At 37.2% G+C, this 26,006-nt stretch overlaps 1 protein-coding gene across 3 annotated transcripts; it reads left to right on the plus strand.

Moving 5' to 3' along the window:
* Positions 1-5,498: 5,498 nt before the first annotated feature.
* Positions 5,499-25,966, plus strand: LOC144979448 (uncharacterized). 3 transcript variants are annotated; one of them, XR_013646701.1, is made up of 11 exons: positions 5,499-5,666; positions 11,529-11,712; positions 13,059-13,127; positions 14,018-14,169; positions 15,226-15,286; positions 17,578-17,697; positions 17,979-18,154; positions 20,419-20,535; positions 21,916-22,642; positions 22,769-23,691; positions 23,856-25,966. XR_013646701.1 is itself a non-coding variant. In XM_078926105.1 (9 exons), the coding sequence occupies exons 2-9, from the start codon at positions 11,557-11,559 to the stop codon at positions 22,382-22,384; spliced, it is 1,320 nt and encodes a 439-aa protein (XP_078782231.1). In that variant the 5' UTR covers positions 5,499-5,666; positions 11,529-11,556; the 3' UTR covers positions 22,385-25,966. The 3 variants fall into 3 exon arrangements, 1 of the variants encoding a protein (XP_078782231.1); XR_013646702.1 differs by having other exon boundaries at positions 21,916-22,578; positions 23,797-25,966; XM_078926105.1 differs by having other exon boundaries at positions 21,916-25,966.
* Positions 25,967-26,006: the final 40 nt, after the last annotated feature.

Genomic DNA, 26,006 nt, shown 5'->3' on the forward strand with positions numbered 1-26,006 from the left:
TGGGTAGGTTGTGTTGAGGGGGCGTGGTGGAAACACACGAAATCTATTTTTGGAAGGAATTCACATGGGGAGATAATTATTTTGTAGATGGCGTGTCATTTCCGGTTGAAGTTGTATCTACACATCTTACCCAACTTTTATACCTACACACACGGAGAAAGAAGTTCGAATCAAATTCGTTTCTAAAGGCAAACGACCAACGAGAGACTACATGAAATTTTTAAGAGAAGTGCTTGTGAAAACGTAGATATTGATATCTCTCAAAGTAAGTTTACAGATGTAACGCGTCGAATTGTTAACGTTACGAACTGACCAAGGCAACATTAACACTAACACTACACATGACAATGACATGAGATAACGATAACGATGAAGTTGAAGACGTGAAGAAAGAAAGACCTCTGATTCCAGCGTAGACAGTTAGAGTTAGACAGGTGCCGATTAGCCATTGGAGAAGTGAAGCGCGAGTTTGGGTTAAAATTTGAATAACACAATTTCACATAATCATTGTAACGTCATTTTAAAACTTTTGTAATTTTTTTCAAAAATTGAGATGACCCCGAGTCCTAGACTAAGACAAGATGCCTAGACTTAGACAAGAAGTGACATGATGCCATGCATCTAGACTCTAGAAAGTAAATCATCATAACTATAACTTTGAAATCATAAGGTATCATATTACTCCATCATATTAAGGCTGTCATTGCTGTCATTATCCCCAGACACCTGTCTGGGGATAATGAAAATTCGTTATCCCCAGACTCAAGACACCTGTCTGGGGATAACGAAATGGTAGCGTCAATTGCCAAGGACCTTGACAGTTGTCAAATCGTCAATTGCCAAGGACCGTGTCCTTTCATCAACTACGCATGTGTACTTTTACTTTTAACTGCCACGGCCACGGAGTACCTTTAGTGTCATGAAATGATGTATTGCCACAGAGTGATGTTATTAATATTAATCAATACTCTCTTTTACTCTTCTTTCTCTCTCCCTGTCATTTTCTCTTTTCTCTCTCTCTCTCTCATATTTCCTCTTTTTGTCACGGACCTTTGCCAGTTGATTCAACTATTTACTATTAACCGCCATGGATTGATCTTGTTGCACAAATGTTTTACGTTAATTGTTCCTTATTAAGACGATGTGCAGAATATTTCCTTTAAAATAAAGTAAATCTTAGTTTTCGTTTTTAATCTAGGACTTGGCAGGGATTTACTACTTCGTCATTCTGTTGTTGTTTTATTTTTGCTGAATTCGAAATCAACAGTAATTTTTGTTTTGATATTATTTTAACTTGTCTTGGAATTCATGAAAAGACATAAAAATGAAAAACAAATGCCAACAAGTGTTGACTCGATCCTTTCCACAACGATTGACAAGGAATGAGTGAATGGAAGAAAGTAGAAAGTGACGTGATTCGAGATTCGTATGCGCGCAAATGGAGGCTCGACTGAAATCACCACAAGCAACTGAAGAGTTCCAATTTGACTCCTTGGCAGTTGATGAACCGTCAACTACCAAGGACTCACTCCTTGGCAATTGACACTTCCTAACGAAATTTTGTTATCCCCAGACATTTATTTGAAACTCCGCTCTTTTAAATAATTATTCACATTCCAGAATATGGAATGTTTCTGAATGCACATAGAAATAAGGAAAGTCTATAAAAACATAAAATTAACCAACATTAAATCAGTTGTTACTACATATGCACAATATACGTCAACTTCAAAGTGGGTGTCATGGCCGAATGGTTTAGTCGTCTGCCCTGGAAGTTTTACCAGAATCGACGTTGTGTGTTCGAATCCTGGTTCCGCCACTTTTTTTTTTTAATTCCGTCTTCTTTTTAAACTCCCTACTAGAGGGTCAAGAATAAGGCAAGAGTATCCTGCACAATTCTAGAAACAAACTTAGAGAACCGGATGATGGGAAAAGGATTAAGGCTCAAAGTCCAATAAAAAGAGTTTAACAGAAACGCACTTGAAACCAATGTCATATGAATATGAAAGAGCTGGCAACACTGATTACAAAGGAAAAGGCTATTCGGACCCGAGTCTGAATTGCTTCCCATGACAATCCGGACCCCGAGTCTGAATTGCCTCCCATGGCAATTCGAATCCCGAGTCTGAATTGCCTCCCATGACAATTCGGACCCTGAGTCTGAATTGCTTCCCGTGACAATTCGGTCTTTGTAAACACACACACAGACTCATGAGTATCTCTAAGTCATTAAAAACAGAATAAGAGATGAAGTGAGTAGAAGAGTGCCAGAAGACAATAGAGAATTTTAAAATTTCGCGGCGGTGATGGGGTTTGAACCTGCGACCTTATTAGTACGCCAAATCCGCCTGGCTGGTGAGAGCGTGACTCTACCTTATGATCTATCCAGGAACCCCAAAAAAAACTTGTATCTAACTCAGGTCATACAGAATAATCACACACACACACACTTCCCCCCAACAACCATTTCCACAACCCAAGAGCCAGTCACAGCGTCATATTTTCGACTCTGAGCGCTACTTCAATCGCCTCACATCAGGCTGACCACCTGATACCCGATACCCTTGCTCTCGGGAAAAACGTAATTGACCGTGACACGATAGGTATGCAAGCCGGACGTTGGCGTGGCATGCGCGTGTGGTGCAACACTGTGATGCAATTATTTGCTTTGAAAATCCCTCTTTTGCACCCTTCCCCCCACCAAACCTTCAGAACGATTCATTTTATTTTCATTATTCATGTTATCACCAAGTTCAGATTTGTTTCTGTGTAATTTTTATTGTTTCTTGGTTTTCAACTTGGAAAATAATATTAGTTAAAATACGACTGCTTATCGCTCTTGGAATGATATCAAATTTGATGTGAGTGATGTGATTAATTTAATTAATAACTCTGGTTTGGATCCATGAAGTTTTATTTTTTTTCGTCATTCCCTATTTTGAAGTCTTTGTCTTTAATATAAGTTTTAGAATAAGTTCGCGATATGAGCGATTTAGGGATAAATGTTAAATATTCACATTTGTGCTCAAATGTATTATCTCAATGTGTTCTCAGGGGAGGTGGGTAGGGGGGCCTGTGACAGGCTTGGAACAGTAGTAGTAGTAGTAGTAGTAGTAGTAGTAGTAGTCGTAGCAGTAGTAGTAGTATTAGTAATAGTAATGATAGTAGTGACAGTAGTAGTAGTGGTGGTGGTGGTAGTAGTAGTTTTAGTAGTAGTTATGTTTAAAATTTCATATTTGGATTATTGAAAATCATTTGTATAAAGTAAGATTTTATCAAATTGACAATTCCAAGATTATTGTGAAGCTAGCTTCAGTAAACCTCTATGCAGACTTTCAAAAAATTCAGTAATGGGATATAGATAACTACGTCAAGGGCATTTTTGGATTAACTATGAACTTCGCAAGAAAAATTGAGGGTGAGTTATAATTGTAATAGTTTTAAGAGTAATATAAAACAAAAAAATCAGATGTCCATGGATTCATTGTCTTGTAATCGACACTTTAATTGAAAAGTGTTAATGATAATCAGTTTAAAAAATGACCTACATTTGTTTCGTTCTAACTATCATTCCATCATTCATAGACTACTGAAACTTCTCATATCACAACCATACATCATTACTAACAGTTTCCACCCTACATGCTTTCAATGGCATGTTTTGATTTAACGGGAATGCCCAACTGTTGATTGCATACAATTACTATAACATGCATGTCCAGCAAGCTCGCCGTTCGTTTTCTCGCCGAAACTGGGTGAGTCATCACCTGGCACATCTGGCATCGCTTAACCGCGGTAGGGCTGTGGGGAGGCCGCGGTATTAAAGTATCGCAATTTGGACACTGTGCAGTGCCTTTTTCTCTTTGATCTCGTATCACCATGTTCTCCCCTGCGTCCAGCGCCTCGGTTGTTTGTGGGTTGTGGAGATGTTAATGGTTACCCCCATCGTCTACTTATGAGAAGTCGTTGGTTATCCCCCAATCCCATTACCGGTTATTGATCATTAATTTTCTCTCCGTATTCAGCCAGTGCTTATTTTATTAAGGCACCTGGTGCAGTATTATCTAATAATATTAGTATTAGACGGTACTCTGCCCCTACCCCAGTGGCCGGGCTCTATTGCATGGTTTGCTGCCAAGAATCGCCTCTATTTTTATATTTAGAAATAAAACATCATATTTTTTTTAATTAAAAAAGAATTAAGATACTGCCTTTTGTCAAAGTCCGACCCATACTGCCTTTTAAATATAACGCTCAATGCCCGAAGTCATATTATTCTCCTTTCCCCGCAGTTTTTCGCGGCCACAAATGGCAAAATATAAAATGTAGATACGTCATGCATGTATCTTTTGCAACATGCTCATGGCAAATCAAATAAATATTCCAATCATTACACAAAGACACTCTTTTATCTGTGAGGGCAAATTGATTGTTAACGTTAACAATAGCGACTACAATTGTAATCTCCCAAAGACCATGAATATTTAGATCTATGGGGTTTTTTTAAAGTCGCTTGCAACACATTTAGGTTTTATCAGCGCCAGTAAAAAGGGAGAAATAGGATAGTAAAAAGCTCTAGAATTACAATTAAAGAGTACCCAAGACAAAGGGGAAATAGATCACCGCTTTTGAAGGTTAGTCATCTTCGGGAGTTCTAAAACGTGACTTGCTCGCTCACTCATCCTCCTACCGACTGACAACTGACAACGAGCAGCTTCCCCCTACCCTACCAACCTTCATTTCGACCCAGTTTTCACTTCCGACACTTCCTGTGATTGTGCAGGCGCATTGTGGCAGGAGTCCAAATTGCCACAGGAAGCAATTCAGACTCGGGTCCGAATTGCCACTTCGGATTACAAAAGTTTGAATTTTGTTTCTATCTTGATTTTTTTCAGACTGATTTTTACCCCAAAATTACCATTGGAAAGTTGTGACTGAAATCGCGTGCTGTTAATAAAAAATGGTTAAAACAGTCAATATGGAGTTCTTATATAATATTGTATACCAAAATGTTCGTCTTATCGGATTTCACAAAGAGCAGAAATATACGAACTTTTAAAACAAAAACTATAAAATGCCCATTAAAAAAGTTGGAAAGTATGAATTCAAAATAAAAACATAATAAATAATAGCAATGAAAATATAATGGACTAAATTAAAAATAATACGTAACTAAATTTAAAATATCGATATCGTCCGGCAGCCATGATGAGAAAATAATGTGAATATGGCATTTCAGCGCAGAGTTAAAAAGTGTCTGCGCATAGATATATAGAGCCCTGAAATTTGGCACGAATATAAAGCTTCGATGTTATTCTAAAAACAAGCGTTTTTATTTTTAAAATGGTGACAAGTGATTTAGATCCTGTTGTGTATTCAGTGTGTAACTTACGAAGGTGACTGGGTAGGTTGTGTTGAGGGGGCGTGGTGGAAACACACGAAATCTATTTTTGGAAGGAATTCACATGGGGAGATAATTATTTTGTAGATGGCGTGTCATTTCCGGTTGAAGTTGTATCTACACATCTTACCCAACTTTTATACCTACACACACGGAGAAAGAAGTTCGAATCAAATTCGTTTCTAAAGGCAAACGACCAACGAGAGACTACATGAAATTTTTAAGAGAAGTGCTTGTGAAAACGTAGATATTGATATCTCTCAAAGTAAGTTTACAGATGTAACGCGTCGAATTGTTAACGTTACGAACTGACCAAGGCAACATTAACACTAACACTACACATGACAATGACATGAGATAACGATAACGATGAAGTTGAAGACGTGAAGAAAGAAAGACCTCTGATTCCAGCGTAGACAGTTAGAGTTAGACAGGTGCCGATTAGCCATTGGAGAAGTGAAGCGCGAGTTTGGGTTAAAATTTGAATAACACAATTTCACATAATCATTGTAACGTCATTTTAAAACTTTTGTAATTTTTTTCAAAAATTGAGATGACCCCGAGTCCTAGACTAAGACAAGATGCCTAGACTTAGACAAGAAGTGACATGATGCCATGCATCTAGACTCTAGAAAGTAAATCATCATAACTATAACTTTGAAATCATAAGGTATCATATTACTCCATCATATTAAGGCTGTCATTGCTGTCATTATCCCCAGACACCTGTCTGGGGATAATGAAAATTCGTTATCCCCAGACTCAAGACACCTGTCTGGGGATAACGAAATGGTAGCGTCAATTGCCAAGGACCTTGACAGTTGTCAAATCGTCAATTGCCAAGGACCGTGTCCTTTCATCAACTACGCATGTGTACTTTTACTTTTAACTGCCACGGCCACGGAGTACCTTTAGTGTCATGAAATGATGTATTGCCACAGAGTGATGTTATTAATATTAATCAATACTCTCTTTTACTCTTCTTTCTCTCTCCCTGTCATTTTCTCTTTCTCTCTCTCTCTCTCATATTTCCTCTTTTTGTCACGGACCTTTGCCAGTTGATTCAACTATTTACTATTAACCGCCATGGATTGATCTTGTTGCACAAATGTTTTACGTTAATTGTTCCTTATTAAGACGATGTGCAGAATATTTCCTTTAAAATAAAGTAAATCTTAGTTTTCGTTTTTAATCTAGGACTTGGCAGGGATTTACTACTTCGTCATTCTGTTGTTGTTTTATTTTTGCTGAATTCGAAATCAACAGTAATTTTTGTTTTGATATTATTTTAACTTGTCTTGGAATTCATGAAAAGACATAAAAATGAAAAACAAATGCCAACAAGTGTTGACTCGATCCTTTCCACAACGATTGACAAGGAATGAGTGAATGGAAGAAAGTAGAAAGTGACGTGATTCGAGATTCGTATGCGCGCAAATGGAGGCTCGACTGAAATCACCACAAGCAACTGAAGAGTTCCAATTTGACTCCTTGGCAGTTGATGAACCGTCAACTACCAAGGACTCACTCCTTGGCAATTGACACTTCCTAACGAAATTTTGTTATCCCCAGACATTTATTTGAAACTCCGCTCTTTTAAATAATTATTCACATTCCAGAATATGGAATGTTTCTGAATGCACATAGAAATAAGGAAAGTCTATAAAAACATAAAATTAACCAACATTAAATCAGTTGTTACTACATATGCACAATATACGTCAACTTCGAAGTGGGTGTCATGGCCGAATGGTTTAGTCGTCTGCCCTGGAAGTTTTACCAGAATCGACGTTGTGTGTTCGAATCCTGGTTCCGCCACTTTTTTTTTTTTAATTCCGTCTTCTTTTTAAACTCCCTACTAGAGGGTCAAGAATAAGGCAAGAGTATCCTGCACAATTCTAGAAACAAACTTAGAGAACCGGATGATGGGAAAAGGATTAAGGCTCAAAGTCCAATAAAAAGAGTTTAACAGAAACGCACTTGAAACCAATGTCATATGAATATGAAAGAGCTGGCAACACTGATTACAAAGGAAAAGGCTATTCGGACCCGAGTCTGAATTGCTTCCCATGACAATCCGGACCCCGAGTCTGAATTGCCTCCCATGGCAATTCGAATCCCGAGTCTGAATTGCCTCCCATGACAATTCGGACCCTGAGTCTGAATTGCTTCCCGTGACAATTCGGTCTTTGTAAACACACACACAGACTCATGAGTATCTCTAAGTCATTAAAAACAGAATAAGAGATGAAGTGAGTAGAAGAGTGCCAGAAGACAATAGAGAATTTTAAAATTTCGCGGCGGTGATGGGGTTTGAACCTGCGACCTTATTAGTACGCCAAATCCGCCTGGCTGGTGAGAGCGTGACTCTACCTTATGATCTATCCAGGAACCCCAAAAAAAACTTGTATCTAACTCAGGTCATACAGAATAATCACACACACACACACTTCCCCCCAACAACCATTTCCACAACCCAAGAGCCAGTCACAGCGTCATATTTTCGACTCTGAGCGCTACTTCAATCGCCTCACATCAGGCTGACCACCTGATACCCGATACCCTTGCTCTCGGGAAAAACGTAATTGACCGTGACACGATAGGTATGCAAGCCGGACGTTGGCGTGGCATGCGCGTGTGGTGCAACACTGTGATGCAATTATTTGCTTTGAAAATCCCTCTTTTGCACCCTTCCCCCCACCAAACCTTCAGAACGATTCATTTTATTTTCATTATTCATGTTATCACCAAGTTCAGATTTGTTTCTGTGTAATTTTTATTGTTTCTTGGTTTTCAACTTGGAAAATAATATTAGTTAAAATACGACTGCTTATCGCTCTTGGAATGATATCAAATTTGATGTGAGTGATGTGATTAATTTAATTAATAACTCTGGTTTGGATCCATGAAGTTTTATTTTTTTTCGTCATTCCCTATTTTGAAGTCTTTGTCTTTAATATAAGTTTTAGAATAAGTTCGCGATATGAGCGATTTAGGGATAAATGTTAAATATTCACATTTGTGCTCAAATGTATTATCTCAATGTGTTCTCAGGGGAGGTGGGTAGGGGGGCCTGTGACAGGCTTGGAACAGTAGTAGTAGTAGTAGTAGTAGTAGTAGTAGTAGTCGTAGCAGTAGTAGTAGTATTAGTAATAGTAATGATAGTAGTGACAGTAGTAGTAGTGGTGGTGGTGGTAGTAGTAGTTTTAGTAGTAGTTATGTTTAAAATTTCATATTTGGATTATTGAAAATCATTTGTATAAAGTAAGATTTTATCAAATTGACAATTCCAAGATTATTGTGAAGCTAGCTTCAGTAAACCTCTATGCAGACTTTCAAAAAATTCAGTAATGGGATATAGATAACTACGTCAAGGGCATTTTTTGGATTAACTATGAACTTCGCAAGAAAAATTGAGGGTGAGTTATAATTGTAATAGTTTTAAGAGTAATATAAAACAAAAAAATCAGATGTCCATGGATTCATTGTCTTGTAATCGACACTTTAATTGAAAAGTGTTAATGATAATCAGTTTAAAAAATGACCTACATTTGTTTCGTTCTAACTATCATTCCATCATTCATAGACTACTGAAACTTCTCATATCACAACCATACATCATTACTAACAGTTTCCACCCTACATGCTTTCAATGGCATGTTTTGATTTAACGGGAATGCCCAACTGTTGATTGCATACAATTACTATAACATGCATGTCCAGCAAGCTCGCCGTTCGTTTTCTCGCCGAAACTGGGTGAGTCATCACCTGGCACATCTGGCATCGCTTAACCGCGGTAGGGCTGTGGGGAGGCCGCGGTATTAAAGTATCGCAATTTGGACACTGTGCAGTGCCTTTTTCTCTTTGATCTCGTATCACCATGTTCTCCCCTGCGTCCAGCGCCTCGGTTGTTTGTGGGTTGTGGAGATGTTAATGGTTACCCCCATCGTCTACTTATGAGAAGTCGTTGGTTATCCCCCAATCCCATTACCGGTTATTGATCATTAATTTTCTCTCCGTATTCAGCCAGTGCTTATTTTATTAAGGCACCTGGTGCAGTATTATCTAATAATATTAGTATTAGACGGTACTCTGCCCCTACCCCAGTGGCCGGGCTCTATTGCATGGTTTGCTGCCAAGAATCGCCTCTATTTTTATATTTAGAAATAAAACATCATATTTTTTTTAATTAAAAAAGAATTAAGATACTGCCTTTTGTCAAAGTCCGACCCATACTGCCTTTTAAATATAACGCTCAATGCCCGAAGTCATATTATTCTCCTTTCCCCGCAGTTTTTCGCGGCCACAAATGGCAAAATATAAAATGTAGATACGTCATGCATGTATCTTTTGCAACATGCTCATGGCAAATCAAATAAATATTCCAATCATTACACAAAGACACTCTTTTATCTGTGAGGGCAAATTGATTGTTAACGTTAACAATAGCGACTACAATTGTAATCTCCCAAAGACCATGAATATTTAGATCTATGGGGTTTTTTTAAAGTCGCTTGCAACACATTTAGGTTTTATCAGCGCCAGTAAAAAGGGAGAAATAGGATAGTAAAAAGCTCTAGAATTACAATTAAAGAGTACCCAAGACAAAGGGGAAATAGATCACCGCTTTTGAAGGTTAGTCATCTTCGGGAGTTCTAAAACGTGACTTGCTCGCTCACTCATCCTCCTACCGACTGACAACTGACAACGAGCAGCTTCCCCCTACCCTACCAACCTTCATTTCGACCCAGTTTTCACTTCCGACACTTCCTGTGATTGTGCAGGCGCATTGTGGCAGGAGTCCAAATTGCCACAGGAAGCAATTCAGACTCGGGTCCGAATTGCCACTTCGGATTACAAAAGTTTGAATTTTGTTTCTATCTTGATTTTTTTCAGACTGATTTTTACCCCAAAATTACCATTGGAAAGTTGTGACTGAAATCGCGTGCTGTTAATAAAAAATGGTTAAAACAGTCAATATGGAGTTCTTATATAATATTGTATACCAAAATGTTCGTCTTATCGGATTTCACAAAGAGCAGAAATATACGAACTTTTAAAACAAAAACTATAAAATGCCCATTAAAAAAGTTGGAAAGTATGAATTCAAAATAAAAACATAATAAATAATAGCAATGAAAATATAATGGACTAAATTAAAAATAATACGTAACTAAATTTAAAATATCGATATCGTCCGGCAGCCATGATGAGAAAATAATGTGAATATGGCATTTCAGCGCAGAGTTAAAAAGTGTCTGCGCATAGATATATAGAGCCCTGAAATTTGGCACGAATATAAAGCTTCGATGTTATTCTAAAAACAAGCGTTTTTATTTTTAAAACGCACGCTGTAAATAAAAAAATAAATGCATTTGAAAACTGCCAAATTTTAACGTCATATAGCTTCTGGAATTTTTTATGGATTTTTCCTTAATTGGCACCATTTAAACAGAAGTTGAAAGACAAAAATAATGATACCAAAATATATTCGATATTCCTCTTTATAACGAAGTTATGCATCTTTAATTGAACCCCCCCCCCCCCCCCCCCCCAAAAAAAAAAAAAACCCGTAGAATTGTGAAATTTTGAATTTCAGAACTCCATGAGCAGTTCCAAGTCATTAAAGCTTATTGAAAATGAAGATTGATGCCAGACTACATAATTTTTAGTATTATTTAATCATTCTGGGGGTAAACTTTTGATTTTTAAAGTTATCTTTAGCAACTACAGTTTTTATCTCCTAGATTTTACGAATTTTAAAATTTTCAAGCAGAGAGGTCGGCTATACAGTACAAGAAGGTGACAATGTATTCTATTAACAAGGTGCCAATGACAATGTATTCTATTAACAAGGTGCCAATGACAATGTATTCTATTAACAAGGTGCCAATGACAATGTATTCTATTAACAAGGTGCCAATGACAATGTATTCTATTAACAAGGTGCCAATGACAATGCATTTTATTTACAAGGTGCCAATGACAATGTATTTTATTAACGAGGTATCAATGCATTCTATTAGCAATACATTTTCATTTTTGTTTCTGATTTATTAATTTTTTCATGCTGTAAGGTTCCATGATGATTTCCTAACAATCAATACGTTTGTTTTTTATTTTCCAGCCTAACAGTTTGTGTAGAAGGAGGTGCCATGGCACCAAATAATCCATTGACGTCGTGGGGAAACGACAAGACCATGAACTTGAACACTTTGATTTTGACCAATATCCAGTCATCGCCTTATTTCAAAGTGCAGTTGTTTGAATTAAAGACTTTTCATGAGGTCGTTGATGAAATTTATTACAAGGTAAGTGTTGTAGTTTTGGGTTTTTTAATATTTTTCTGGGGTTTTTTGTTGCCAGATATCACAGTTCGCTGGAAATTTTCACCGAGGCTTGTTCTTTATCCTTTATAAAGTAGATTTTTCAAATCAAAAATTATATTTCAGAGCTATAACTATAACCAAAAGAATCTTTTGGTTTTAATGTACTTTATCAGTTTGGCGTTGACTGATCCAATTATTTTTTATCTATAGAGGAATTATTGATCATGACAGAGAGGCAGTGATATCAAAGTGTTGAACAATAAACTGTTATATTTATCATTGGACATTCTTTGCTTAGAAATTATACATTTTAAAAAACCCAGCATACATTTGTGCAGAAAGATTGTCAACTACAACTGAAAGAAAAATGTATTTGTAATTGGAAAAGGGCAGTAACCGCCAATACTTTGACATGTGTGATGTCTATTGGATTCTGGGTAAATACAACCAAACACGTTAGGAGATGGGACGACCACACCAACATTGCCTAAGCAGAATAATATGTTTTTTAACATTTCATGAACGACGGGTACATAGGGCAGAAGAATCAATGCCTTACCATGTCTTATCTCATAAGTTGTCAAGTGCACAATTGCAGGAATTCCGTAGACACTTCCAATTTTATGACATCAACCTAGATAGGCTGGCACCAAGTGTCAAAATAGTGACTTGAATGAGATGAAGAGTCAACAGGATAGGGAAAAGGGATGGGGTGAGGTGATGTTTTAGGGACTTTTATTTGTAAATGTACCTAGCATTGTTTAAATGCTTCTATTTAAAATGAGAGAGGTGTAAATTCATATAACAGTCTAGAAGAGAATTCTTTCTTTGTCACATTTTTCCTGTTATTTTTTCTTTTTTAATTTGTTGTACAGTGTAATAATTTTTTGGTGCAAAATAAGAATTTTTTTAGCCTTAAGCAACAAATTTGAAATTTCTTGGTTGGCATCTCTGCCTGAGTCTGGATCGTGATTTGACACAACTCAATGATGAAACCAGTTTAACATAACTGGCAGAGCTATCAGAGAAAAGGCACAAGACAGAGACAGTTGGAGAATCTTCAACATAAGAACGAATAAGACAAACAATGGAAGCTGGGACATAGGATGACATCGAAAGCAGGGTGCATTAAGTCGAGTAAGTCAATCGTGGCCTTGGGAAAATATGAAGAGCTTTGGGATGAGCTGCAGCCTGAGATCATTCATGATTCAGATCAGTGTCACATTCACTCTGTTATGTCTGTGGTAATCTTACCCCTAGAATTGTCCGTACTTTGTTATTCAGAATTTTTATATTTTTATTTTTTAAAATTTTAATCTCTCTTTCAGGTGGACCATTTGGAGCCTTGGGAGAAAGGAAGTCGGAAGACTGCAGGACAGACTGGCATGTGTGGAGGGGTGAGTTGAATCTGGACATGATTCTCTAGCTGGATACCATGTCTGACAGTTTTCACCTAGAGAGCAGGAATTCATACGGATACTGGTCTGTCTTTACTAAGCCCGGGCTACAGCATAGTTGTCATGTTCTTGTGGTAGGATCAGGTCTGCAGTTATCAGTGGGTAGAATGTGGGATAAATCTAGTGCTGTCATTAAAGGTTAAAATTCTCTTGTTGATTCAAAAGCTACATATTTTACAAAATCAAGCCATCAGAATTATTAGGCCTATGTGTCCGCTATTATTAATTGACCCCCTTTTTAGGCTTTTAATAATATCATTTGAGTTCTTTCCGATTGCCTATTGCAGTATCTGCAGCAAAGCATTTCGTGAGTTGATTGGGCATTTTGGTCTCAAATTCCGCTTTTTATGTATTCCGATTCCCCTTTGGGGCTATTGGGGGTAGGAGCCTCTGCTTTGATCCACTGATAACTTTTGTTTAATGTCCCAAATAGAAGTCCCAAGCGATTTGCATATGTCTTCTATTCACACTGCCTCATTGGTCTCAAACTCTCTTCCTTCTGGTCTTAAAATCAAAGTAAGAAATTCTAAGGAAACTGTTAAAGCACATTTGTTTGCCTCTGATAATTATTGAATTAGTTTCTAGTGTGTGTGAGTTAGGAAATGAAGGTAATTGTTAACATTTGTTATTTCAATTTGCTCTTAGAGTGAGCTGTGTCTTCACGGGACATGGGTACTGTCTAAATGATTTAGTAGTAGTAGTATTGTTATTATTATTATTATTGATGTATTGCAAAATCTGGAAATAGGAGAAATGGGAAAATAGACATAATGCTATTAATAACAGTGGGTCGTTTCATTAATTCATTTTGTGTGTATCTCCTTGTCAAGGTACGCGGTGTAGGTGCTGGAGGTATTGTATCAAGTGCCTACTGTCTGCTGTTTAAACTGTTCACCTTGAAACTGACCAAGAAACAAGTCAACAATCTCATCACACACTCAGACTCCCCCTATATCCGTGGCTTGGGGTTCATGTACATCAGGTAACAACTAACTACTCCCTTCAACTTTTTATAGTGGACACTTGTATAAACTCGGTGTTTTCTAAGAAAAGGCTGAAATAACCCAAATGTCCGTGGCAGTGTATAGCCAGGAAACGAGCTATAAGGGTGAACTTTGATGATAATGATAATAGTGGACTCTTATATAATAACAGGGGTCCCAATAGGGTGAACTTTGATGATGATAATAATAGTGGACTCTTATATAATAACAGGGGGTCCCAATAGGGTGAACTTTGATGATAATAATAGTGGACTCTTATATAATAACATGGGGTCCCAATAGGGTGAACTTTGATGATAATAGTGGACTCTTATATAATAACATGGGGTCCCAATAGGGTGAACTTTGATGATGATAATAATAGTGGACTCTTATATAAAACATGGGGTCCCAATAGGGTGAACTTTGATGATAATAATAGTGGACTCTTATATAATAACATGGGGTCCCAATAGCTCAGTGGCTAGAGCACTTGCTTCACGGGCAAAAAGACTGAGATCCATCCAGTGTGGATTTGAGATTGTTTTGTTTTGTTTTTTCAACCGTGATTGAGTAGCTGAATGTGTTAGATCTGGCGGAGAGTATTTTGCATTAGACTAGTGTCCTTTTCAAAGGGTAGCTAGCAATTACTATTGTCCATTTCACACCATTGAAACTGGGATAAACTCTGGCTGGCTCCATGGGCCTCATGGCTCTGTAAGACTCCTACTTCTATAAAAGACACTGTATCTCAGTTATGGGGCTCTCTGGGTTTTAAATCAACACAAAATCATTTTCTATAAATTACCTGATCTTTAAAAAAACAAATGATTGTAAAGGTGTCTTTGGTCTATCGTGTTGAAAAATGATTAGTTGACTTGTTTAATGATTTCTCTCTCTCTCTCTCTCTCTCTCTCTCTCTCTCTCTCTCTCTCTCTCTCTCTCTCTCTCTCTCTCTCTCTCTCTCTTCCCCCTGTCTTGGTCACCCTCCATTTTCTAACACTTTTACCCACCCTGTCCTCCACTTTTTTTTCTTTTGACTTTCTGTCCTTCAGATACAGCCAACCACCAAGTGACTTGTGGGATTGGTACGAATCTTATCTGGATGATGACGAGGTAAGTCATACACACACACAAACACAGACAGACACACACATACACACTCCCGCACATGCTGAAGGAGATGGAAACCAGGAGACAATCAAAGCTGCACTCAAATATTTTTAAGCTCACACTTTTCTGGTGTTGTAAATACAAATACAAAGCTGAGATTATTTTTTTTTTTTACTTCTTCTAAATTTAAAGAAAAGTTTATCAGGTATTCATTTCTAGAACGAGACAGATCCTTGAGTCACTTTGCACCGACTGTCTGGAACAATCTCCCCTTATCTCTTCGTGACGTCCCTACTGAACTCGCTTTCAGGAAACACTTAAAAACTTATTTATTTCGAGAATTCTTAATTTATTAGTTATATTATTTGAGCAGACGATGATCACAGGATATGTATATATATATATTACTTTATTTTTTAAAATATGTTAAATAGTTGGATGGTGGAAGGTTTGTGTGTGTATGTGTGTGAGCGAGAGAGACTGGGAGTGAGATAGATAGATAGATAGAGTTAGTGAAAGAGAGAGAGAAATTTGAATGGATTGAAGTTATTGTTTTGCGCCTAGAGCTTTATTGTATAGAGGAGTGGGCGCAATATAAATAAATTTCATCATTATTATTATTATCTCCTGGGGACTAATAGGAAAGGGAACATAAAAATATTGTGTTGATCTGTAAATGACACATTTGACAGGGCAATTCATACACACAATGACACAATACTCTTAAAACACTGAACACAACTCCTTCAAAGATTTGACTCATGAGATGTTCAACGACTTCCTTGTATTGGTGAGTAATCGTCATCTTGTTTAAACTTGCAGCTTTTTCTCCTTCATATTTTCTTACTTTCTATTCAACTGTCACTGCCATCTTTTTTTTGTCTCAGCTCGTTATTCTCATTGAGCCACTGACTGTTTAACAATCGTAGTCATTTGAATTAAAACTAGCTGATGTAATGTTTTGATTTATTTTTGTTCATTTTCATCAAATATAATATTCTCATTCATATTGATAATAAGATATATTAAGGTGTAATTTGATATAAACACTTTTTTAAGACATGGTATCCGCCTAACATAATTGGTAAAATGACTAAATTGGTGAGATTAAGTAAGAATGAGCCAAGATTAAAGCCAGAAATAGAACATAAAGAATTTTCTTATCCACCTTTTCATCTGTTCATCCATGTAAATATTAAATGATTTATCGACCCCCAAATGATGTGCTGTTTTGTGTGTATACAACAGGCTCTGACTGAGTTACCGTATCTCTCTTCTTCGATTCAAGCCAGTCGGACGCCTCACTGAGGTTATAATTTAAATCTATTGTGTGGGCCTAGAAAGGGGGCCACTTTATTTAAATAGCCTACCTACCATTTATTACCAATATTGTATCTTCTTACGTCTGCCGTTTTGTCATTTAGTTGTTGTGGTCATTATTTTGAGAGACAATGGTTATCATGTGGTTAGATATCGTTTTCAGAATTTTAAAACTTTTTTTTTTTTTTAGTTTTTATTTGATTGACCCTTTACTGATAGGTTTATTTTTAATCAAGGTTAAGGTCAAAGGTCACGACCATCATAATCAAAATGTCAGTGACATCTAAGTCTTTCTGGCTTCAGCTGAACTAGCGATGCTTAATTCTAACATGCTATCATGACAAAAATGACAAGGTTTGCTGTTTCTGATTTGGAAGAATTTCAGTTCAGCTGAAATCTAATGTTTAAATGACAATAATAGTTGAGACAGTCATAAATTGGAGATGTATATTAATTAAATTCAAGAATTTAAAAAGCTATATCAACAAGCCACGGTCTAATGGTACAAACTGTATGCTCCTTTTTTTCGGGGGGGGAGGGGGGGGGGGGCGGTGAGAGTGTTGACCTGGTGAGGGTTTTTTAGCCTTTTGGCTCTCATTGTTAATTAAATGTCATTTTTTATCAAGGCGTTTGTTTGCTGCTTTTACGCCATGAAATTTGTGTCAATCTGTAACTACGGGGAGAGGTTGGGTTTGTTTTTTAAAAATCCTCGTGAGAATTTTTGTTAGTTGCAAGAAAAATAATAAAATGAATGAATTGATAAATATGGAGTCATAATTATAGGATGAATGTTTACGTTTTTGTTTGTCTTTCACCAAATGTGCTGATTTATGGTAAATATCAGGTTAATGCATTGCTTTCGATAAAGAGGTTATTTTAACTTATTCCTATTTTGTGACTTATTTATGTATTTATTTATTGTCTGTAATCTTACCAATCTTTTTTTCCTTTTTTTTTTTATTTGATCCTACCAGGAGCTGGATGTGAAGGCTGGGGGAGGCCACATGATGACCATTGGGGAAATGCTAAGACAATGGCTGGTCAAATTGGAATGGTACTCCACCTTGTTTCCCCGTATTCCAGTTCCCATACAGGTTAGTACAGGCTTGCTGCCTATTAGCCTGAATGATATGCAAAGGCCTTTTTAAAAAGAAAAGAAAGAAAGAAAGAAAATCACATGCACAAAACAGAATCTATACAAGAAAGTCATTTTTTTCTTTTGGGGGGGGGGGGGGGTATATTTCCTGATGGATGCATCTTATTTTTTGTTGTTTTTTTTAAATTCTTAATATAGTAGAATTAAAATTTGTCTTTAAAACTTTATATATTTTAAACTCGCAACTTTCAAATTGATGTTTTTCCCTTAAATTTTCAGAAAGATCTAGATGTAAAGCTGAGGAGTCGACCAGTTGCATACGGCTATTCTGGCTACGGACAGGAGGAGCCCGCCGCAGGCCCAGTCCCTGCTAAGGAGCCAGAGCATATACCAGATGACCAGGTCTCATTCGGGGAGGCGGAACGGTCTGCCCAATCTCACAGAGGATTCTCTGGGTAAGTTTGCGGGTAATCAGAATTAGACACATTCACACACAGGGGGATATAGGGAGGTGAGTCAATACCTTTCATTTTCAATGTGGTCAGACACAGAACCTGTGACTGTATCCAGCATTTGACAAAGACAGGTGGCGTGTCTGCACTCAAATTGTTTTCAAATATATATACTCTCAAGCACGGAAATCACAGAAATCTCAAACTCTGTACAATTCCCCGTTTTAATCCCTCTATTTTGTTGGTTTCGGCAACACAAAAATCTCAAACACTTTTCGAGGCCAACGTTGTAATCTAGAACAAACTGGACATTCCCTTGCGTGTCCAGTGAAATGGGGTTTTTTGCGAATTGCTTGGAATGGAAACAAACATACCATCACTCTCCCCTTACCGCTAAGTGTTCGTTATATATATATATGTGTGTGTGTGTGTGCTGAACTGAGGGGGAATCAAGAAGCATGTTTGACCAGGGTCTTACACACACCACCCATCACTCCATCGATTGTATTAGACGACGTTACCTCACACTCTATAGTGTACAAGTACCATTATAATGACCAGTACCATAGCAAACTGACCAGTGTATTAGACGACGTTACCTCAAACTCTATTGTGTACCAGTACCATTATAATGACCAGTACCATAGCAAACTGACCAGTATCATTGGGACGAGAGACGAGCAAGGCAGTGATTGCCTTAGGTGGTAACTGTTACGATTTAAAATGATAAAAACGATTAGGGGTGAGGAAGGTGGGTGAGAGTCGAGAGAATTATGATCTATTACATACATGATGTTGTGTGAGAGCAATTCCCTATCTCTTTATCCTGCTATGGGTGAGAGGGAAGAGTGTTAAGTGAGGAGTGATAGAGCAGAGTGTGTAATCCGCAATACGATATGTTGGCTTTTTTTTTGTTAAGCACACGCAGTGAGAATCATCATTCCATTTCTGTAATTGAACAAGACAAGACGCACTAAATGCAACACCAGTGAAAACTCTCTTCATAGTTGTGTAAAAGATGGCTGATAAAAGGAAATTGAATTGTCTCACTCTCGACTCTTGACAGTGTTTGTGATAAGGGGAGTAATCATTATAATGTGACTTTTATCAAGACCACCCACATTTACCTCCCTCATATCCTTTGTAAGATACTCTACATGAAAAGCTAAAAAACCATGGAAATCTCGAACAAATTGACCCGGTACAGACTTGTTCGAGATTTCCGTGTTCAAGTCTATACATTTACACAGTGGTGCCAGCCTTGCATAAAAAAAGAAATTGGATTCTTGTGTATTTTGGTTCATTTATATAGACCTGTAAATTCTCAGTCAAATCGTCAAATTCAAATATTTTAAAAAAGGAAAGGAAGAGAGAATTCCTGAATCGTAGTCGAATGACCGTAAAGTAATTATGAATGTTCCACAGCACTACGCATAGCTCAAGGGCTGTTTATATTAACGATGGATATATTGCCTAGGCTAAGCGACGCTTTTTAGAATTGCCGTGTCTGAACACATCCCAGTGTATTTTCACACAGCCTTCGTGAAATTATTTTTTCACTTTCCAAACCTGTCGTGATCCCAATTGTACCCAATTTTAACTGCGCTGCTGAGCGATAAATTTCATTGTTTCGTCTAAGCCAACCTCTTAAATAAAAAGTAAAATAAAATTCCCTTCATTCATTCCCAAGGGGAAGTTTGTCTTCATGTGGTTAAGAACACAACACATACCGCTCAACAACCATTTAAACAAAATTACAAAAGACACATCCCCTCCCTGCTCCCTGTGTCAACACCCCAATGAAACAGTAACACACCACTTGCTTGAATCTCAACCTCTTGAAGACCTGAGATGCACATTCCTCCCACCAAATCCAAGCATCAGTAACACACTTTATATCACCTGGAACAACTACAAAAGACGTCTAACTTCTACGTCATGGCACAAGACCGAAGGGCTAGAGCTCAGGTGGTCGCTGGTTTGGATAAGTAAGTAAGTCTTCATGTGGTGTATTCCAAGGGAAGACTGGAATAACCCAGGCATCAGCCACAGCAGCACTGTAAAGTGAGCTAGGACGATGTGACTTGCTCAAGGCCACACAACGGGGTGGGTAGTCGAGCTCGGTACCTTTTGGGTGAGAAGCAAAGACCGTACCACTGAGCCATGTGCGCCCCTTGGCCAATCTTTCATTATCAGATATGTTTGTTTGTTTGTTTGTTTGTTGGAGATATAACAGTGATAATTCTCCCTATTTTGAATTTGTACAGGAGAGGAAGGGGAGACCACCATGACAGCTACTCTAATTCCAATGGCAACAGTTTATACAATCGACGATCTCCCCCATCCAGAAGACGATCTCCACCACGAAGAAGTCCACACTCCAGGTAGGTGAGAGAGAGAGAGAGAGATTATCAATATCAGTGGTTTTCCAATTCGTGGATGTGACTAACTAGTGTCTTAAACTGATGCTGTGTGTTTTCTGTTGTGAAGCAAGGATAAAGTTATCTTGTTGTACGTACTGTGCATAAAAACTTCTTGGTTTATGTTTAAAACTGTTCCATACGGTCGTTTTTGTAACCTTTGACCCAAAAGGAGACTGATATTGAATCAATTAAAGGATTGTGCGGCTGTGTGGTTTTGTGGTGTGACGCTTCAGGTAGGAAAGTCCAGGGTTCGAGTCTCGTTCTGAACGGCTCATATTTGAGCCTTTGGGAAATGTTCTGTACTTACATTCTCTCACTGTACTCGGGTGTAAAATGAGTTACTGGCCTTTAACAGCATTGTCTCCTTGGGGGGGGGGGGGGGGGAAATGAAATAAGATGTTAAGTGTTGCCTTTGCCTAGGGACCTCTATATGCTCGTTATTTTTTATTTTATTTTATTTACTCCGTCTTTCCGACTATGGATTTCAATTAAGATTTCTTCCAATTTTCACAACTTCTTATTCACTCCCCCTTATAAAATTTTATTTCGCTGTTATGAAAGGTGCGTATTCCATAAAGTGCTTATTGCCTGCTGGATATCCCTTTGATACCCATAATGGGCTGTGTCTTCTATCTTCTTATATCTGTTTTCCAACATGCTTTCTGTCTTTGTCTTGGAATGAGATTACTTGGTTTTGTCCTGGCCCTGGCTGGAGTCCTAGCTGGGAGGGAAACAGTCAAATGCAGTTATTGTTTTGGGAGATGCTATTTTTTTCCTTGTAAATCATCTCTCTGTTATGTATTATTATGTTTGTTATTTTTAATGTATAATGTAAGCATTTGAGTGTGTTCCTCTTTGTTGGATTTTGTGTTTGTGTCTGGATGAGACTTTTAGGTGATCTCAAAATAAGTACATTGGTGGTATGCTCTTGGAATCTACATCTGATCCCTATTTGTTCCCAGTTCCCCTTTGTCTTACTTTTTCTTGGGTGCTTTAATTGTAATTCTAGAACTTTTTACTATCCCATTTTCTTTCTTTTTACTGGCGCTGATATAACCTAAATGTGTTGCAAGCGCCGTAAAACTCTTAAAAACCAAAACAAATCCCTTTGTACTCTTAATCTCCATCACTGCTTGTAACAGAGCCCTCATTGACACTTGTTGTTGAGTGAGTGTTCCAAAGCTTTCAATAAGGTCACTGCTGTCAACCTCTGTGAAACACATTAATTGGATCTGTAGATGAATTGTTATTTAATGACGTCTGACTGCCAGCCGTCTGTTCACTCTTTTTTTTTAAATTGTGTTTATTTATTTATTTGTTTTTCTATTTTGAATTCCTCAGAGATGATTTTTCCAGAGATTTAGAGAGGGAAAGAGACAGACAGAGGCGGGAGAAGGAGAGGGATTCTCAGGTGAAACACAGAGATGGGGAAAGGGACAGAGACAGGCGGAGATCAAAGTCTAGGTCAAGGTCACGTGATAGAAAGCCGCAGTTCCGGAGGAGCAGGAGCAAGGACCGGCAGAGGGAGGAGAAAGACCATCACAGAGACCGTGAGAGAGAACGGGACCGAGAGGAGCAGAGGGAGGAGAAAGAGAAAGATCATCACAGAGACCGTGAGAGAGAACGGGACCGAGAGGAGCACAGAAAAGAGAAAGAGCACAAGAAACACAAGAAAAGCCACAAACACAAGGATAAGTCTCGGGATAAGGAGAGAGACAGATCACGAGATAAAGAGAAGGATAGCAGTCGGTATTTGAAGGACAGGGAGAGGGATCGGTCCAGGGATAGAGAGAAAAAATACTCATCTTAATTGGTTGATGATGACTTAGTTTTCAGAAAGTAAAGGATGATGAGAATGAACATTTTCAGAAAGTAAAGGATGATGAGAATGAACATTTTCAGAAAGTAAGGGATGATGAGAATGAACATTTTCAGAAAGTAAAGGATGATGAGAATGAACATTTTCAGAAAGTAAGGGATGATGAGAATGAACATTTTCAGAAAGTAAAGGATGATGAGAATGAACATTTTCAGAAAGTAAGGATGATGAGAATGAACATTTTCAGAAGTAAGGATGACGAGATGAACATTTTCAGAAAGTAAAGGATGACGAGAATGAACATTTCAGAAAGTAAGGGATGATGAGAATGAACATTTTCAGAAAGTAAAGGATGATGAGAATGAACATTTTCAGAAGTAAAGGATGATGAGAATGAACATTTTCAGAAAGTAAGGATGATGAGAATGAACATTTTCAGAAAGTAAAGGATGATGAGAATGAACATTTTCAGAAAGTAAGGGATGATGAGAATGAACATTTTCAGAAAGTAAAGGATGTGAGAATGAACATTTTCAGAAAGTAAGGGATGATGAGAATGAACATTTTCAGAAAGTAAAGGATGATGAGAATGAACATTTTCAGAAAGTAAGAGGATGTGATGAGAATGAACATTTTCAGAAAGTAAAGGATGATGAGAATGAACATTTTCAGAAAGTAAAGGATGACGAGAATGAACATTTTCAGAAAGTAAGGGATGATGAGAATGAACATTTTCAGAAAGTAAGGGATGATGAGAATGAACATTTTCAGAAAGTAAAGGATGATGAGAATGAACATTTTCAGAAAGTAAGGGATGATGAGAATGAACATTTTCAGAAAGTAAGGGATGATGAGAATGAACATTTTCAGAAAGTAAGGGATGATGAGAATGAACATTTTCAGAAAGTAAGGGATGATGAGAATGAACATTTTCAGAAAGTAAGGGATGATGAGAATGAACATTTTCAGAAAGTAAGGGATGATGAGAATGAACATTTTCAGAAAGTAAGGGATGATGAGAATGAACATTTTCAGAAAGTAAGGGATGATGAGAATGAACATTTTCAGAAAGTAAAGGATGATGAGAATGAACATTTTCAGAAAGTAAAGGATGATGAGAATGAACATTTTCAGAAAGTAAGGATGATGAGAATGAACATTTTCAGAAAGTAAGGGATGATGAGAATGAACATTTTCAGAAAGTAAGGGATGATGAGAATGAACATTTTCAGAAAGTAAGGGATGATGAGAATGAACATTTTCAGAAAGTAAGGATGATGAGAATGAACATTTTCGAAGTATAAGTACATCAGAGTAGTGATGAGAATGAACATTTTCAGAAAGTAAAGGATGATGAGAATGACATTTTCAGAAAGTAAGGATGATGAGAATGAAATTTTCAGAAAGTAAAGGATGATGAATGAACATTTTCGAGTAAAGGATGATGGAATGAACATTTTAGAAATAAAGGATGTGAGAATGGCATTTTCAGAAAGTGGGATGAGAATTGAATAAGGCTTGATTCAATCACCTGCTAGTCATCGGATCAATTTTGTAATATTTAGTCATCAAAAGTGAATTGTAACTTAGTGGCAGTGGCTAGGTGTATGATGATATTGTTTTCACATGATCATTTCCTTGATCTATAAATGTGAGAAGCAGGAAATGGATATTGTTTTCCTATGGAAAAGTCAATTTTCTTGGTACTTTATCGTCCAGGTGCAGGAAATGGATATTGTTTTCCTATGGAAAAGTCAATTTTCTTGGTACTTTATCGTCCAGGTGCAGGAAATGGATATTGTTTTCCTATGGAAAAGTCAATTTTCTTGGTACTTTATCGTCCAGGTTATCAATGTTAGATTTTCATTTAATTTTGTGTGAACCAAATGTTAAAGAGGTTTGAGGTATGATTGGTTGTTTTAATGGGGAAAATTGGAGGATGTCGCTGATTTTGTTATCCATTTTAAAGTCAGTATCAAAAGTTTATGCCATGTCGATAATGGGTTTTAAACAAACACGTGTTAAATTGCTTTTGAAAAGATGTGATATTGCCCATCAATACTTCTTTTAAAAAGCCATTTCATTTATTTAGATAATTCTGCCCTGCTAATGCATTTTTAAAAGCGAAATTAAAAATGGAAGGCAAATGCAAGGTGCTGATTTTCAATTTATTTCCGGAATTCTGTTTAAGAAAAACCTCAATATATTTTCCATTCCTGCCGATTGGTAAAAGTAAGTAGCCAAGTCTTCTTATTGCAATTTGGGATTCAGATATGGGTCTGTCATTAGGTTTCCGTAAATGCTCAGTAAAATTTTTGCTTCCTGAATCAGCAATGCTGGGCACAGGTGAAGGCATGAATGAGGCCATAATTAATGGTTTGTTTTCATTTTTTGCAAGGAAACACTAGTAGAGAAGGTAGAAGCAACCTGTTTTCTATGGAATTCATACACCAAACGTGTCAACGACAGATTGTCTCAATGAAGACGTCTCAAGTTTAAGAATCGTTAACAAGTTGAGGAACATCTTGGTTCATTTTCCTATTTATATGGTGGGGGGGGGGGGGGTTAAGTTTTAACAAGGAATATTCCATTGTTGTTGTTTTATTCTTCAATTTATGTGTCCGTTAATGTAAGTGTCAAAACCTTCAATAAAATGGATAGAATGAGAGTTGATTGAACTCTCTCTAATCGGAGATCGTTTTATGTCAAAGGTCAGGGGCATTACTTTGATATTCTCTCCAGTTTTCAATTTATTACTTTTTTTTTAAAATCCTTTTCAAGGCAGCAGCAAAAGAAATAACTGTTTTCCAGAATTGTTCACTCAGGAGGGACGACTCTGTCTCTGTCTTGTTTGACCTGTTAACTGCTGCACTGGCAAAACACGTATTTAGAAATTTGGTCATAAAACTCGTCCTTCAAATATCGATCGATTTAAATGACCCTCATCCTGACAAAAGCTTTTGAGAGTTTTTTTCCAATACGAGGGTCGTTTGAATCGATTGATGTTTAAAGGACGAGTTTTCTGGCCAAATTTTTAAATACGTGTTTTGCCACGGTATGGCAGTTAACTGGTGAAATTATTCTGTATTTGTTGGTCTGGCTGGTATGGTAGTCGGCTTTTTTTGTAATTGTTCGTGATTTTTGTCGTCAAACCAGAGTGAACACAATAAAAGGGAGCATCTGCAATAAGGGACAATGTGTTGGAATAGGGAAGGTTTTTGATTCAAGATTTTCCTTTGTGAAAATCAAGTACAATGTCATTAAAAAGGTATATAGGGTTGCCAGTTTGGGATTTGTAATACCAAATCTAAATAAAAATAGGTAATTTCTGCAGCGTTTGACATTTTCGTTCTTTTTTCTCATATCACTCAATTTTACTTTTATAATGAGTTATTCAATGTATATTGATTGTCACTTTGAAGTCGGCAAAACAAGGTTAAATTTTTATCAAATCAAAACACTTACTCCTTTTTATCAAATCAAAACACTTCCTCCTGACAGGATAAAAAGACGTTGTAGATATGCTTTTTGCATCAAATTATACCTGAATAAATTGTGTAATTTTTCAGGCAATTTTGTCATTTGACTTCGTTTTGCATTTTTTTTTGGGGGG

Source organism: Berghia stephanieae, chromosome 9, assembly GCF_034508935.2.
Source record: "Berghia stephanieae isolate SIO BIC M18660-M18661 chromosome 9, UCSD_Bste_1.3, whole genome shotgun sequence".
Taxonomy (NCBI): domain Eukaryota; kingdom Metazoa; phylum Mollusca; class Gastropoda; order Nudibranchia; family Aeolidiidae; genus Berghia; species Berghia stephanieae.